At 49.1% G+C, this 17,380-nt stretch overlaps 1 protein-coding gene across 1 annotated transcript in view; it reads right to left on the bottom strand.

Moving 5' to 3' along the window:
- Nucleotides 1-6,238: 6,238 nt before the first annotated feature.
- LOC122365134 (fibrillin-1-like) overlaps nt 6,239-17,380 on the bottom strand; it is a 248,808-nt gene continuing 237,666 nt past the window's right edge. The window contains exon 25 of the mRNA XM_043336109.1: nt 6,239-7,440. Coding sequence (XP_043192044.1) covers nt 7,032-7,440 — 409 coding nt within the window. The 3' untranslated portion in view covers nt 6,239-7,031. The remainder of the gene's footprint in view (nt 7,441-17,380) is intronic.

Here is a 17,380-nt window from a genome sequence, read left to right as displayed (position 1 = left end):
CTACAAAATGCTACAAGAAAATTACCTACGTTAATGTTTCACTGAAACGCGTCGTAATGGCTAACCAGGGCTTCGTCTAACATGTTAACTGAGGGGGGGGGGCAAACCCCGCAGTCACCGGCCTGCCCCCCCATGTCACTACTGGGGGGGGGGAGGGGGCGGCAAAAGCGGAAAGGCAAACGAATTTTTACTGCAAGGCGTCAGTGCACATAAAAATAAATGCGTAACCGAAGGTTGTTGTCAATAGTTAAAACACTATTCTTTAGAATTGTGTTTTTCTATTGAAAAACAAATCTGAGTTCCCTGACAATTTGGCAAAAGCTGCCTGAGATCAGTACAACTTGATGCTCTTGAAAACGGCTGCTCCAAAAATTCTGATTTTTTCAGGATTTCTAGTCACTAGTGGGCCAGGTGATCTACGTTCTGGTATGGGTCTCCCCTCCGCGGACCATCTGGTGCACGTGCCACGTGACTGAAAATTCCCGTGTTAAGCCAATGGGCAAAATGAAAAAATGCGTTCCACGGCAGATTGCTCGAAAACGATCCAAACGACCCCCCATTTTCTTCCATGCAGATCAACCACCATTTGGTGCACTACCCATGGGTATGTCGCAAAGTGGCCGGAAAAGTCCAGAACCACGTGTCACGTGCCGTTGAAAATGGCCCTGCACACCGGAAATTGGGACTTTTGGTCATTTCGGCGCACCCATGATGCATACTATGGCGTGGGTGACCAAACAATGGCGACTTTTAGTCGTTTTCGGTTAGCAGTTAGCGTCTGTGCGGTGCGGGCGGTTTTATTTTTTCGGCGTTTCGGCGTTTTTTTTTTTCTGTGTGGTTTGCGGCGGTCGGGCGATTTTTTGCCGTTTGCGTTGGTTTTACGGGCGTGCGTTTTACACGTTTTGCGGTGTTTACGTTTTGCGGCGGGCGGGCGTTTTGTGTTTTTTTTTGCGGTGTTTGTCTTTGGCGGCGGGCGGGCGGGCGGGCGATGCGGGCGGTTTTCTTTTTTTTGCGTCGTTTGCGGTGTTAAATTTGTTTGCGGTTGGCGGCCGCTTTTTCGTTTTTTTGCGGTGTTTTTTTTTTTTGGCGGCGGGCGGGCGATTTTTAGGCGTTTTCGGTTGGCGGTTAGCGGGCGTGCCATGCGAGCGGTTCTATTGTTTTGCGGCGTTTTTGCGTTTTTTTTATTTGCGGTTTGCGGCGGGCGGGCGTTTGTTTATTTTTTGCGACCTTTGCGTTGGCGTTTCGGGCGTGCGTTTTGCGCGTTTTGCGGTGTTTGCGTTTTGCGGCGGGCGGGCGTTTTTCACCATTCAAAGTTCAAACCTTCGGGCCACAGCGCTCCTCGAAAAGCGCTGCCCTCGAGTAAACGAAGCATGGATGCAATGTGAGCACATTGATAACCTGATGACTTCTGACTGTTTTCACGTGTTTATGTTGTTTACCTGATACCTTTTTTCGCTCAGCAATACCTTACATTTCGGGTTTTCAGGCGACCTAACTCCGTGTCCCGCATATTCTCTTTCACGTATTCTCTTGTTGTTTCTGTCCTCGGGGCGTCAATCTGTTGTTTCTACCTTTCGTCGTCCTCACTTCGCGACGTCGAACTTCTGGCTGGACGGTCACCGGTGTGCGGTAAGAGTAGCTCCTAATAGTAATGAAGCAGGCTCCCGTTCTGGGTGATCGTAAGCTCAGCCTGGTGGTCTGTCTCTGGGGACCGGAAAGACTAGTGTGGGCTACCAGAGGCCGACGTAGGTCCAGAAGCTGGCCATCAGAGCTCGGCACCTGACGCTCATAAACCGGGGGGGGGGGGGGGGGGGGGGGGCATTAGAAACCGATGTGGTTCGCAACAAAATATATGCGTTCGTAATAAATTGCTAAGATAAGGTGAATGTTCCGGTCATTAGAGGGCATCAATTGTCCCTTTCGCTCGATTATTCTCAGAAAATATTTGATTTCAACGTTTTAATTCTACCTTGTACGAACAGTGGATCAGAAGCGCATACAAATAAGTGATGGCTCCCTCATAGCCATAACGGGAGTAAGATTCTTAGATAAACGGAAATAAGTCGTTAAATCTTAACTCCGACGAACATTAACCCGCGCCCCGCTGGGGGGGGGCAGAATCTGCCCCCCTCCCGTTTTTCGCCAATAACTTCCAAACGCGTTACGCCAGCGACGTCAAACTTTCAGTACCTGATCATACATCAATTTGACACGTTACGTTCCCTGAAAATTTGAGCGAAATCCGTCGGATATTTTTTTTAGAAAATGACGTTTTAGTGACGTCATGTTCGCCATTTTCGCCTCAAAAATCGCAAAATTTCAAAAGCCGCTAACATCTTCATTTTTAAAGGAATCAAGACGTAACAAAAAAGGTTATACGTGATTCTACTTTGTCTATCAAATGTCTATTTCGGTTTTTTGAAAATTTTGGATTTTGGCCCAAACTTTTTCCAAAAACCGACTTTTTTGGGAAAATAATTATGAAATCCAAAATTTTGAGTGTATCGAAAAAAAAACGGAATATATATCAGATAGGTGGTCTATGTGCACCTATATACCAATTTTGAGAAGAATCAGTTCAAAAATGTGGAAGTTATTCAAAATTTTATGACGTCACGACACACACAATTTTTGAAAAATGAATTTTTAATCAGGTTCAGGGCTGTGATAAAAAATAAGAAGCCTAAATCCGGTGAGAAAACAGGATTTGGGGGTACCCTAGGTTTGGCTCCTTGAGTCTATGCCCCCTCCCCCCAGTGAAAATCTCTTAGACGAGGCCCTGTCAGGCTAACTATGCCATAAATGAAATAATTTATGACCAACATTGATTATCTTGATGTCTTGCTTGCTATTAGACAACTATTAGACTAGGACTATATTGCTATTAGACTAGGAGGGCCCGTACCATGCCTGAGAGGGCCCATACAACTCATGCGAGGGCCTGCAGCTGTACTGAGAGGGCCCTTGCAAGAACTGGGAGGGCCCGTATCATGCCTGAGAGGGTCCATACCAGTCATTAGAGGGCCAACAACAGTGCTGAGAGGGCCATTAAAAGGTCTGGTAAGGTCCTTAGAATGTCTGAGAGGGTCCATACCAGGCCAAAGAAGCCCCCTAGTAGTATAAAAAGGCCCATATTAAGCCTTTGAGGGTCCCTACCAGTCAAGGAAGGGCCTTTACCGGGCTCCAATGGCCATGCCAAACTGAGGATCTACCGAACTTCAGAAGGCCCATACCAGGCCTCAGGGGCCCAAACCAGGCTTCAGAAGGACCATATCAGGTCTCAAGGGACAAAGCCAGGTCTCTGAGGCCTCTACTAGGCCTTAGAAGGTTCATAATAGACTTAATGGGGACCTGACAGGTTTCCGAAGGCCCAGACCAGTCCGCAGAGGGCACCTAAAAGGCATCAGAAGACCAATTTCAGGCCGCTTAGACCCTAATAGACCTCAGGGCTCAGAGGTCCCGCATCAGGCCACAAAGTGCCTATACCAGGCTTCAGAAGGTCCATACTAGGCCTAATGGGGCGTAACAGGTCTCCGAAGGCCCATTCGAGACCTCAGAGGGCCCACATCCAGTCTCGGGGAAACATAGGAACTAGGTCTCATAGGGTCCCTATGATATCGAAATCGCCCGCGAGTACGCTGCACCTGGTTGACCGGCTGACCCTGGCCGCCGGTCAACCTTCGGGTCAAGTTAACCCGGTCAACCGTACCATACTTGAGAGGGGCCATACCACTCATGCGAGGGCCTTTAGGTCAACCTAAGGGCATTACCCGAGGCGCCGCTCCTGTGTCATCTGTGTACCGGTGTTTTTGGGCCAGCCCTGTCGAGCCGAGCTCCTGTTTGAGCCACTGTCCGTCCGAGTCACTTTCCAGCCGGGAGGCGGGGCATGATAAACTCGAATATTGAAAACACGATTTTGTTCATGATTTTGGCTGCTCAGGCTGATTCAGGTTGTTTACGTGGAATTCGTTGGTCAGGATAGTAAACAGCTTCCAACAAAAAAGGTTACCTATTCATGTTACCACAAGAACAATGTATTGCCTGTTGTCGACCTATCCTAAAAATTTCATGACCCTGACCCTAATGGCTTTTGACCTGTGACCTACTTATCGAGACCATGTTTGGCCGGAATCGCGATTCAGCGTATGTCGGCTCGCGTCAGCCGCGCGTTTGCAGTCTTTTCGTGGTTTAAAGCGTGCAACATGGGATATGATGTTGCTCCCATGCATTAAGGTGGGTGTCAAGATCACCGGAAGGTCAGGTCAGGTCATTGACCTTTGATGGCGGGGGGGGGGGCAGAAACGGCCTCCCCCTACGGGTGGTAAGGTCCGCCGATATCCCTACGGGGCGCGGGTTAAAAAGAAAACATAGCAACAACGTTCTTTCTTTATTTGAAATGAGTCACTCCTGGGTCAGGTGTCACAATGTGCCATTAAATACCAAATTGCCCAAGTGGGCGGTGTTACCCAAGGGTCTGCATTTTTTCCTTAACCCGCGCACCGACGCCAACTTCGCACCGACGGGGGGGGGCGGATGACCGCCCCCCTGAGATCTCGAGAACGAAGCAAGATAGCGACAAGCGGTAAACGGCATCGGATATGCACGGTCAAGATCTACAATTTTTACTAAGGTCATTTTCAGGTCAGGTCAAAGATGACGTCACAGGGGTCGAAAAAGTCAAAATGGCGGCGCTAGACATGGAGAGTTTTTCTCGAATAACTTTCGAATTAGTCAAGATAGGAACAAACTAAGGGCATCATCATGATCCTCTCGTCAATCCGCATCGATTGATATATATGTTGACCTCGAAAGGTCAAGGTCAAAGGTTGACCTCAGGTCACGCGACCTCGAGGTCATCATGTATATCATTCGATGCGTCTTGACGAGCTGAACACAATGAGACCATCCATGCGGCTGTATCTTGTTCCTGTACGGAGTTATTGGCCAAAAACCTTTGGTGACCTTTGATGACGTCACATGACCTCACAGCTGCCCAACAGCAAAACAGACCTCAAGGTAGTGAAGGTTGATCGTATATGAAGTCATGTATGGTATATGGGGCCATTCCGACCCGTTTTAGTGGTAAAAACAGGGAGTTGATTTTTCGCCCATTGACTTATGTATAATGGGGAGGTCGCGAAATTGACCTGACCTTAGGTCACCGATATCAAAATTCCGAGATAAACAAATTGTAGCTACTAATGACCTTATAACATCCTGCGACTTTCAAAGGCCTCCGACATCTACTGTAGCTCTGGCACGGTGACAAAGTTGCAAAAAAGTGACTTGAGGTTGGGTCATTCAAAGTGATCTGGTGACCTGACCTTAAAAGGTAGGAGGTTCAAACTTGCACACCATGTGTAAAATTGATGAGGGAACAGTCGTACCAAATTCGCGGCGCGTAGCGCCGCGGTTTTCCCGCTAATCGCGAAAAACCTCAGGGGGGCGGATATCCGCCCCCCCCCCGTGTCGGTGCGCGGGTTAAACAAATCCTTTAATATGGCAGCACGACAAAAATGGCGCTCGAGCAGAAGCACGACATGTTTGGATGGGTCCTAATTATAGCAAAAAAAAAACTTCTTCAGGACTATGGTCTATCAAATAAGGCAAGTTTTCTTCTGCTAATTATGCTACAAAAAGTATAAAACGTATTCACGAAACGTAAAATTCCGAATTTCTCGCAGATCACCTAAAACAATGCCATGCTCTGCCCATACCTGCACTTCTGTTGACGTCACGCTGCCAAAAGACAGTCAGCTGTCGTCCTAGACCTTTTCATATTTCTTATATCGGGGTGGGCGGTGATCCCCAAAGGGCGGTGTTCCCCCGTCTTCCCCTACACAAGTTGTTAACAGAGGCATCACAATTTCTTACCAGACTACTTATATTATGATCATGTAGTGTGCGCCATGTGCGTTTTATAGAGGAAAGGATGTTTCCTCATAACTGTGCTAGTTCCGAGAGACGTCGGTGAGGCGTTTTACCTCGGCGGGCGACTTGCAATGGTCTACCGTAACTCGTAAGCATCAAAATCTAAGATTTTTGGCTGGTTTTAATGTGTCTTATTGGCATGAGAACTGTTTACCGAAATTACGGACAAACCTGTATTAAGTGAAGTACCAAATTACTGCAACTCTTTGTGCAGCGTAAAAGCGATCTGCCTCTCCCGACCCGAACGAAACAGACTTTTTCCAATTCTGTCAAATGAATCGCGCAGTTCTGCTGGCCCCTAGAATGCTTGGATTTTGCGTCACATTTATTGCTCATCGGATTGTTCAGTGTTCACGCAACAGCATACCGCCGCACTTACACTACGCACACTAGACTGCTATCGCCGCGGCTGGATGCTACTCCGCGGGGTGGCCGCCCGCACCGGCGGCTCAGCACCCGCCCCGACCGCCCGCACCGGCGGCTCAGCACCCGCCCCGACCGCCCGCACCAGCGGCTCAGCACCGGTCCCGACCGCCCGCACCGGCGGCTCAGCACCCGCCCCGACCGCCCGCACCGGCGGCTCGCAACGAACTCATGCGCTCTGCGTTTTCAAAATGGCGCCAAATTTGGGTCTCAGGGTTACAGTCTGCGTTGATCCGCTGATGTTCAGGCTATTGCTATCAGACGTCACAGGTCAGCAGAGCCGCCGGGATGTCGGCCCCCGGGCAGAGAACAGTGGCACCGGCGCACGGGTCGGGCGCCCGACACCCGTTCATACGACAGAGCAGAGGTCATACAGCAGAGGCCACGCAGCAGAGGTCATACAGCAGAGGCCACGCAGCAGAGGCCATACGGTAGAGTCCAATGCACCGTTTCATGTGTGACTTATACGTCAGTATATTTCCGGGACGGCTCACCCCCCCCCCCCCCCCCGCTCGATAACTGACCCGAAGCGATGCGATATTATAGCGTACAAATACACTGCACTATAAATGGACAGCGGCTCGATAATGTGCGTAATACTGGCGTCTGGCGCCGCCTCGTGTCCGACTACTCCCATTCACACATGCTGCGACCACTGGGCCGCTGACGCCGCGCGCCTAAAACTCGTACTTGGTGACGAACACGAACAGCTTGGCGACGGCCTTGCCGCTGAACCGGTTGCCCTGGTAGAGGTCCATGGTGAGCTCGAGCTCCACCTCCTGCGGGCCCTCGACGGAGCGCACCAGCGACACCACGGCCTGGTTGCTCTGCAGCCGGCGCAGCTGGAAGAAGCGCTCGGCGGCGCGCTGCACGCCGGCCGGCGCGCGCGCCTCCACCAGCCGCAGCGCGAAGCGCACGGTCGTCTGCGACCACAGCGGGCCGCGCATGGTGAACAGATCGATGCGACCCGAGCGCGGCACCGGCAGCTTGGAGACGAACGTCAGGAAGTTGTAGGAAAAGCTGAGCGGACGCTGCTGGCAGGCGCGATCACCGTCACGACAGAAGAGCGACTTGCGCTTGCAGCGGCTGCGGCAGACCAGGGCGGGAGTCGGTCAGGGAGAGGAGCAGCTCGCCGGCGGCCGTCTGTGGCACTGCCCTCAGTGACCCGGCCGGCCCCGCTACACTCGGCCACCGACGGCACCACAGGCACCCAGCGGATGGCACACTCGCCATCTCTGCAAGGCCAGCCAGCCGGGCACTGCACGCTTTTAACCTGCGCCCCTCTGGCGGAGGGCGTTCTTTTGCCACACTCTACACCATTTTTCGATCCGATTTAAAGGTAGTGTGCCACCTTTGAAAGATTTCCTATTTTATTTTTCCTAGGATAAGAAGCTTCTGTTTTTACCTAATATCGCAAAAAATCAATAATGGGCCTGGAATAGTGCCTTTTTCGCCTAAAAGTTTATCGGTTTTTCGATATGTATAACAACTGTAGTGGGCTGAGCTGCAAACAGGCGTCGGCAACAATCGCGAATGCGGCGCACATGTGACAATAAGCAAAGGTCATTATAGAGTTACGACGTACGGGAAGGAGTTATCAGCTGTCTAATCGTAGACAACACAATGTCGAGCCTTAAACTGTAAGCCTGTATTGGTATTGTTTCTTTTATTTGGCTGTCGAACATTATTTATGGTTTGAAATATGATTTTGTGTAAAATAATTGATATGAAAAAGCCGTCTCTTAAGTTATGACCCCATTTCACCACACGCAAGTGCCAGAAATGACAATGATCAGCTGACGCATTTTTCTTGGCCGAAGTCAGAGCGCGCGGCCCGACGCACCACCACCGCACCACAAAGTATGAGCAGAAGCCGCGCCCAAAGCCAGGGCCCCGGTAACGTGAGGTAGCCGAGTCGGGGCAGCGTGCGCTGACCCAAGCCGGGGCCGCAGCTTTGGGCGCGGTCTACCGCATCCCCGCGGGCAGCCCCGGGCTATCACATGACACCGGGAGGACGCGCGGCCCCGGCTTGGGTCAGCGCACGCTGCCCCGACTCGGCTACCTCACGTTACCGGGGCCCTGGCTTTGGGCGCGGTCTACCGCACCACCTAACAGGCGTGTTCGAAACCGCAGGAGATGATGATGAACGGGTTTATCGAAACTTGATTGGATGAGCATATCGGTAATAGCGATTTCAGTGTGTGCGTTTATTGTTCATAGTGGTGTGAAATGTGGTTGGGATACGACCGACAACCCGTCGGGGCGAATTTCGCACTGGGGTACTCAAAATTTGAAGAATTTAAGACGTTTCCATGAGTTTTGAAGGTATGGATAAGTTCTAAAAATCCGGTTCTCCTTATCTGGGCCATTAACTCCATACGGTCCAGGAAAGCTGGCACACTACCTTTAAGACAAAGGAAGCCCAATTTAAAACCGCTGAGTTTTAACTTAAAACAATTGAAGACCAATTAAAAACAAAGTACATAAAAAAACTGTCATGGAAACTAAACTAAGTGAAAAGCAAATAAAAATTAACATGACATTCAATTTCATCTTCTCTAATATGTAGTACCTAAAATATTTATTTATTTATTTATTTCACATCATAGACCCATTCCACACAAGCGTGGCTATTCTAGGGTCAGGGTCACAATTAAAAAATAAGGATAGTTAGTCACACACATCGTACAGCGTGATCAACTTTGCTACCAGGGTGATCACTGGCCTCAGAAAGTACGATCACGTGTCTCGCGCGCGAGAGGACCTTGGACTGCTCTGTCCTCGACGTATGTACGAGATATCAGCAATGGCTGTGGCCCATAAGGCAATTGTGTATGACGAGCCGGCCGACATTTCATCTCTGTTTGTGACTTTCGGTGAATCGCGCCAACAACGATGTGACCGTAGCACTCGACAGGACCGGCATTTTAGACCTCCTCTTACTCGCTCAGCAGCTGGGCAACGCTCCTTTTTATATCGCGCAACATCTCTTTTAAACGAACTTCCACCGGCTGTCATCGAACTTGACCCAGCTCGTTTCCAGCGTTACATTGATGGACCTCCAGTAAGTTGACAAAATGAAAATGCATGAAAGGATGTGCAGGATGGTGCCACACTTCAGAAAACATTGGTATGAAAGTGGGTGATGCGGGATTGTGTATACATTTTTGGTTGACACATTTGAAGCACTTGAATATTCCAGCATTTTATTTTCATTTTTTGCTTTTAGCTGCTCAGTTCTTCAAAGACAGGGGTCAGATCAGTACTAGGTGAATTGTGTAGTAGATGTGACCTGTCGGTGCATTGCTTGACTGTAGGCCTGGGGTGCAAGGGTGCAACACAGTATCCATCATTTCCATGTGTTTTAGTCATAACAGAAATTACATCTACTCACCACCAAACTTTAAGACACTATCAGTGCAATTTTCAAAATGCATAGAATAATCCACTCTCAATCACACCAGGTAAGATGTGAAGATGAAGTCCGAGTGGTACCTACCTATGTGGTTTGGTAGGTTAGTTGAGCTTGTAGATTGGTAGGAAGTAGTTTGGTATAATAGGTTGTAGGCATGTAGGTGCGTTTGTAGGATGGTAGGTTGAAAGTTAGGTTGGTAGGTAAGGTTAGGTATGATTCTACAAATTCCACAAAACTTGCCAGTTGCCTGCTTCCACCATCCGAGATTAACCAAACTTTCAGAGACCTTCCCACCACTGAAGAATCTTCTTCTTTGGAACAATAAGGTGAACATTTAAATATTGGTGGGGGGGGGGGGGGGGCAGATGGCAGTGTCACTGAGTAAATTTGGCTGTGTGTCTTGTGTATATTTTGGCATGCAGCCAAGTTACTGTCCCAACCAGCCTGCGTGCCCTGCCGTCTGGTGGCTGTTCGTTGAAGCATAAGTTATCTGAATCACTGCTAGGAAGTTTGAAGCCTACCTAGGTAGATAAAATTTTTGGGAGCATGTACTAAAGCAAAAGAAATCAAGCATCATATCCAGTGTACCAAGCACTAAATGGCACTAGCATGCTGTTCCAAGTGGCTATAGGGAGCGACTGGCTGGGAAGGCTATGTTGGTTGCCCTGGAATTGAACCCTGATTGTTGAATCTAAGAAATAAGGAAATTACCCCTAAACTATGTAGAATGCTTCCCTTTTGAAGCATAGGACGTTCCTCTCAACACTTATGTAGGTACTTTATGAATCTGCCACAATGGCGCGAAATCAGGGGCAAAAAGTGGATTTCATTGTCATTAGACCTACCATTCAAGATAAATATGAATTTTGATGTGTAAACTAAAAAATTTCATCTATAAAACATGCATATTCATGTCATTTTCTGCTAGATGCGCAAAAAATCCGTTTAGGCCTGACGTCCTAAACGGATATTTCCCATTAATTCATCGGATATTTCCGTTCCGCGTAATCGTCATTTTTGCGCGCCCAAACCAGTTTACATGAGTCGAAACTTGCGCACTTTTCGCTAAACGGAAATATCCGTTCTAAACGTCATTTTCGCTGACTCATGTAAACGGGGTAATTAAGTCGCAGCGTAATAGGGACTCCGCGGGGGGACAGGCCTAAGATCTGTGTGAAAGTGGTGAATGACGTGAGCGTATGTTTCTTTTATGCCCATCTACCTATACGTATCGCATTGTTTTTACTTCGTGACTTACGACACGGAACAGCCACTACTGTGTTTGTGGAGTGTCGGCAATTATCAATACAGTACACGAATTCATTCTCACAAACGCACACCCTATCACAGTTCCCGCAAACGGGTCGTCACTAGCCGGCATCGGTCTGTTGCTGGAGCATATACCTCCGCAGCTCTCTTTTACATGGGCTCAGGCCTAGGTCGCGAATCATTTGTGGTAAGTCATTAAAAGCGGTCACGGCTGAGTATAAAAAGCGCCTCCTACCGGATTCTGATCTAATGGTAGATACATTCAGCAGCTCGTTCTGTCGCGTGTCGGCTGATGAACATGTCGTCGAAGCGTGAGGCTGGCGGATAACGTCTCGGGCTGAGAGGTAGACAGTATGCGCTTTAAAGGTAGTGTGCCACCTTTGAATGATTTCCCATTTTATTTTTCCTAGGATAAGAAGCTTCTGTTTTTACCTAATATCGCAAAAAATAAAAAATGGGCCTAAAATAGTGCTTTTTTCGCCTAAAAGTTTATCGGTTTTTCGATATGTATAACAACTGTAGTGGGCTGACCTGCAAACAGGCGTCGGCAACAATCACGAATGCGGCGCACATGTGACAATAAGCAAAGGTCATTATAGAGTTACGACGTACGGGAATGAGTTATCAGCTGTCTAATCGTAGACAACACAATGTCGAATTTAAACTGTAAGCCTGTATTGGTATTGTTTCTTTAATTTGGCTGTCGAACATTAATTTATGGTTGGAAATATTATTTTATGTAAAATAATTGATATGAAACAGCCGTCTCTAAAGTTATGACCCCATCTCACCACATGAAAGTGGCAGAAATGACAATGATCAGCTGACGCATTTTTCTTGGCCGAAGTCAGAGCGCGCGGCCCGACGCACCACCACCGCGCCCAAAGCCAGGGCCCCAGTAACGTGAGGTAGCCGAGTCGGGGCAGCGTGCGCTGACCCAAGCCGGGGCCGCGGCTTTGGGCGCGGTCTACCGCATCCCCGCGGGCAGCCCCGGGCTATCACATGACACCGGGAGGACGCGCGGCCCCGGCTTGGGTCAGCGCACGCTGCCCCGACTCGGCTACCTCACGTTACCGGGGCCCTGGCTTTGGGCGCGGTCTACCGCACCACCTAACAGGCGTGTTCGAAACCGCAGGAGATGATGATGAACGGGTTTATCGAAACTTGATTGGATGAGCCTATCGGTAATAGCGATTTCAGTGCGTGCATTTATTGTTCATAGTGGTGTGAAATGTGGTTGGGGTACGACCGACAACCCGTCGGGGCGAATTTCGCACTGGGGTACTCAAAATTTGAAGAATTTAACCCTCGCATGTGTAGGGGGGGGGGGGTCGGATGGACCCCCCCCATGGTTTTTCGCGAATAACTCGCGTAAAAAGCGGCCGATCGCGACGAAACTTTCAGTACCCTCGCATTGATCAATTTGACACCTACCCTGAAAATTTCATGACCCTGACCCAAATGACCTTTGACCTGTGACCTTTTTTCCGAGACCATGTTTGGCCGGAATCGCGATTTCGCGTATGTCGGCTCGCACTAGCCGCGTGTTTGCAAGCTTTTCGTGGTTTCAAACGTTCAAACATGTGATTTGATGTTACTCCCGTGTGTGTCAAGGTCACCTGAAGGTCAGGTCAGGTCATTGACCTTTGGTGACCTCGGGTGACCTCGGGTCACTTTTTCGAGTTTTACATGTTTCTAGGCTAGTTTTTGGAGCTGAATTCGAATTTAGCAACCATTTGAACATTTACGAAGTAGTTTTGGTGACTTCGTAACATGTTACGAAGCTGTCAGAGGCGGTTGACACGTACTACGAATACCCGTCACGACGCCTACTGGTTGACCTGACCTGACCTGACCCGACCTGGTCTAAATGCTTCAAGACATCATCTGTGATCAAAACTAACACGATATTCGTGATCAGGACCCCGAAAAACCCCTTAGCTAGCAGCCACACTTTACGACTTTCTAACAGATCCCGATTTTCCCGACTTTGGGTCATTGACCTGACCTGGAAGGTCAACCAATGACCTAGGACCTTAAAATTGGGTATCATCGGCTTTCTCTCGTCACGGGCAACACGCTCGTTTTTTCCGCGAAGCTCTAGCTCGATCAGGGGCCAAACGGCAAGGGGGGGTCCAACCGACCCCCCCCCCCTACACATTAGAAGCTGGCAAACGCCGCACACATGCGAGGGTTAAGACGTTTCCATGAGTTTTGAAGGTATGGATAAGTTCTAAAAATCCGGTTCTCCTTATCTGGGCCATTAACTCCATACGGTCCAGGAAAGCTGGCACACTACCTTTAACAATGTCAGCGTGTGAAAACATGTAAATTGCGCGCCGTAAGCCACTGCAGTTCATGAAGGACGTCACTCACATGATCAAATTTTCGACGCCCAGAGATGACGCGTGCTGCGAAATTCAACACTTTCTGTAGCCGACCAGTTTGTGTGGCGTTACAGGTTCCGTAGACCAAGACAGTAGCGAATAAGTGATACGACTAGAGATTGGACTAGAGTTGTGAGCGTCGCAGAATGTAAACTATGACGGCAGTGACTCAAACCGATTAAAATGCCTGTGCAGCGTCGAACCAGCGTCGAACCACATCGTCAGTGTGCGTGGTAAAAGTCATAAATTGGTCGAGTACGACACCCAAGTTTCGCACCATGAGAGAACCGGAGACAGTCGTGCCCATGAACTTGATAGAAATGGTTGGTACCTGTCGAAGATTTTGCCGAGTGCCGAGAGCTATGAGCTGTGTTTTTTAGCGTTGATTTTCATGCCATTTTTGCCAAACCAGTGAACAAGTTGCGAAATATTACGTTCCATGGAGCTAACAAGGGCACCACGGAAAGGTGTCCGACTGGACCCGTGTCACTTCCGGGACACCGGAGGGCGGACTGTTATCCCACTGCTATTCGCTATATTTATTAACGATCTTCCGGACCAAATCAGATCTCCGTGCCTCATGTTCTCAGACGACGTCAAAACTTCACCCGCGACCGCCTGGGGGGGGGGTCGGATCCGACCCCCCCTCCGTTTTTCTTGAATAACTCATGAACCACTTTCGCTATCTACTTGAAACTTGGCATACCTTCTCCCGCATCAATTTGACGTCTCCTGTACAATTTTTAAGAAAAAATTTCCAAAAAATTTTGAGATATATCGATTTAAGTGATGTAACTACATGACGTTTTTAGTCAAAAAGTGGTAAATGTTTAAAAAATCGCCAAAAAACAGGGTTTGAAGCAAATTGCAAATTAAGGACATGAAAAGACGCAGCTCAACGAGTTCTTTAAAATCGCTATCTCGGATTTTCCATAAAATGCGTTTTTCACCCCTAAAAATTCAAAAAAACTATACTTTTTGGAAAACAGCTTATAAAATCCAAAATTTTGGGAATTTCCAAAAAAAACGGAATATATGTTGTAGAGCTCTATTAGAACATTAGATGCCCCAAATTTCAACTTTCTATCTTGATTTTTGACCCCCAAATTGTAAAAAATAGCTCCAACATGCATAGGGCATGGTGACGTCATAAGCATTTTCGTGAATTAGAGGCACTTCTGAACATCGCAAGTGAAAACAAATGGCACCACTAGATTCCTGGGACAAAGCTCGTCTAGAAAAGTGCATTTTTATGTCAAAAATAAAAAGTTGAAAAATTGACTTTTTTCTTAGCCCTCGTTTAGTTATGTATAGTATAAACGATTTTTTATGCTTTCAATGCACACTTATCACCAGCACAGTGACTTGGAATCACATATAACCATTACCATCGGATTCGGCGTGAAAAATAAGCCATAAAACATGTGTCGCACGCCCATGTAGCAGAAAGTGAAAACCGTGACCTTTCGTGACCTGACCTGACCTTGACCCGTGCTTAGTATGACCCCTATACGCACATGGTACCTTCACTAGGCCTTTGAGGTCATTTTTGGTGAGTTTCTGTTGTGATGCGTGCTACTGAGCCGGCACGAGCTATGCCGGCGCAGTCAGCTGTTGCCAGCCGCCGCGGCGCCGGCCGGCGTCTGATGGTAGGCTGTGCCGCCCGGCAGCTTCCGGCGTCCTTGAGTAATGAGTATTGTTGTGCAGTCGTCAGCCGGACTCAATACACGATTCCCGGGCAATGCACGTGGCATTTGCCGCTACCTGACCGCTTGGAACAGCGTGAGAGTTCCGGTTAGCACCTTGGTCCACTGGATGTGGTGCTTAACCCAAACCAACCAACCGACTCAATACAGTTAACACAGTGATCAAGGTATTTTCATACCGAAAGCTTTGTGTGTTTAAATATACATTTGACGTGTTATTGTTATCATTTATCCTATCAGCTTTATGCACGCCATTGAATCTCTGATCTTATCGGCCCCTCGTGAACAACCAGAAGTCTACCTGAGATATATCGACGACATCCTAGGCGTATGGACACACGGGGAAGAGTCACTCGACAAATTTCATGAGTTTATGAACTCTGTTCACCCATCCCTGAAGTTGTCGCTAGAAAAAACAAACACCGCTTCCCTCTCCAGCGTGCCATTCTTGGACACTCTTATCATAGTGAAACCCAAAGGTCAGTACGAAACAGAGCTCTACATCAAACCTATGGCCTCTCCAATCATTATCCACTTTACTTCAGCACAGCCTATGCAAGTAAAGTTAGCCGTCCTCCACTCAGAGCTTACGCGTGCGACAAGACTGGGAACGAATGACGCAGCCATACAACGAGGGAAACAAAAAATCGTAGACCTTTTTCTTGGCAATGGCTATCCAGTATCCACTCAGGATCATCAAACGAGCTATCTGGAAGGTAAAACACCCCGACAACCACAATGACAGAAAGGACAAAAAGGACCAAAACATCACCTTCATCTCCCTCCCATTTATTGACGACGACCTAACCCGCAAAATTAATGCAAAAGTTCGCTCATCAGGCCTCCCCATCAAAATAGCTTGGCAAAAAGGACCAACAGTATCAAACATACTCACTCATTCTGCGCTTAACCCACCTATCTGCCCTTCGGGCAACAAAAAGTGCCACGCATGTACAGCAGGACTTCAAGGGAAATGCACCACTAAAAACGTAGTATATAAAATTTGCTGCACACTCTGCCAAAATGTAGACTATATAGGCGAGACAAAAAGACCAATCAGACTCAGATACAACGAACATCTTCGTGACGTAAAAAACAAGACAGAGGACACACCATTTGGTGACCATGTGCGCACCCATCATCCTGACACCGATATAACAGCAACATCAATGCATCTAGAAATCCTTCGGAAATGTAAAGACGTAGCATCCCTTAAAATCACAGAGTCAAAATACATCAGAGACCTTCATCCCAAGCTGAACACGCAAAACTCATCGTGGAAACTCATAGCCCCACCACCTTACGGCACTCAGTAGGCCATATATAGGCTGTCAGACACTGTATAAAGTTTCATTCACTCATTCACTCAGTTGCCTATTCATTCACCGACACATTCATCATTTCAGTACCACCTGTGTATTGTAACACAACTGCACAAATATCCCGAATCGATCTGATCCAGTGACGTACCCAAGGGGGGGGGGGCACGGGCAGGGGGCCCCTCAGGCCCCAGGATATTTTTTAAACACTGGATAAAACGTCTTTTACTCGGAAGAAAAATTGATATTAAAGTTTCATTTATGTGCACTGGGTACCCGAGGGGCCCCTACAGTCATCCAAGGGCCCCCCAGTTTCCTGGCCCCTGGTCGCCTAGGGGGCCTCTGGTAGCCGGGGGCCTGGTCTCATGGGGGCCCCTGATAGCCCTGTGGCCCCTAGTCGCCTAGGGGGCCCTGGTCGCATGGGGGGCCTCTGGTCGCATGAGGCCCCTGATCGACTGGGGGCCCCTAGTTGCCTAGGGGGCCCTGATAGCCGGGGGCCTGGTCGTATGGGCCCCTGATAGTCTGTGGCCCCTAGTCGCATGGGGGCCTCTGGTTTCATGATATTGAGGCTCCTGATCGCCTGGGGGTACCTAGTCGCCCAGGGGGCCCCTGGTAGCCGGGGGGCCTGGTGGCATGGGGCCCCTGGTTGCCTGGGGCCCCCGGTCGCCCCTAGTCGCCTGGGGGACCCTGGTCGCCTTGGGCCCCTGGTAGCCTGGGATCCCCTGGTCGCCTGGGGGCCCCTGATCGCCTGAGGGCCGCTGGTCACCTAGAGGGCCCCTGGTCGCCTGGGGGCCCCTGGTCGCCTGGGGGCCCCTGGTAGCCGGGGGCTTGGTCGCATGGGGCCCCCTGGTCGCCTGGGGGCCCCTGATCGCTTTGGGGACCTGATCGCATTGGCCCTTGGTCGCCTGGAGGGCCCTGGTCGCCTGGGGC

The sequence above is a fragment of the Amphibalanus amphitrite genome, unplaced genomic scaffold, assembly GCF_019059575.1.
Source record: "Amphibalanus amphitrite isolate SeventyFive unplaced genomic scaffold, NRLGWU_Aamphi_draft 000717F_arrow, whole genome shotgun sequence".
NCBI lineage: Eukaryota > Metazoa > Arthropoda > Thecostraca > Balanomorpha > Balanidae > Amphibalanus > Amphibalanus amphitrite.
This window is presented reverse-complemented; position numbering and strand designations above follow the sequence as displayed.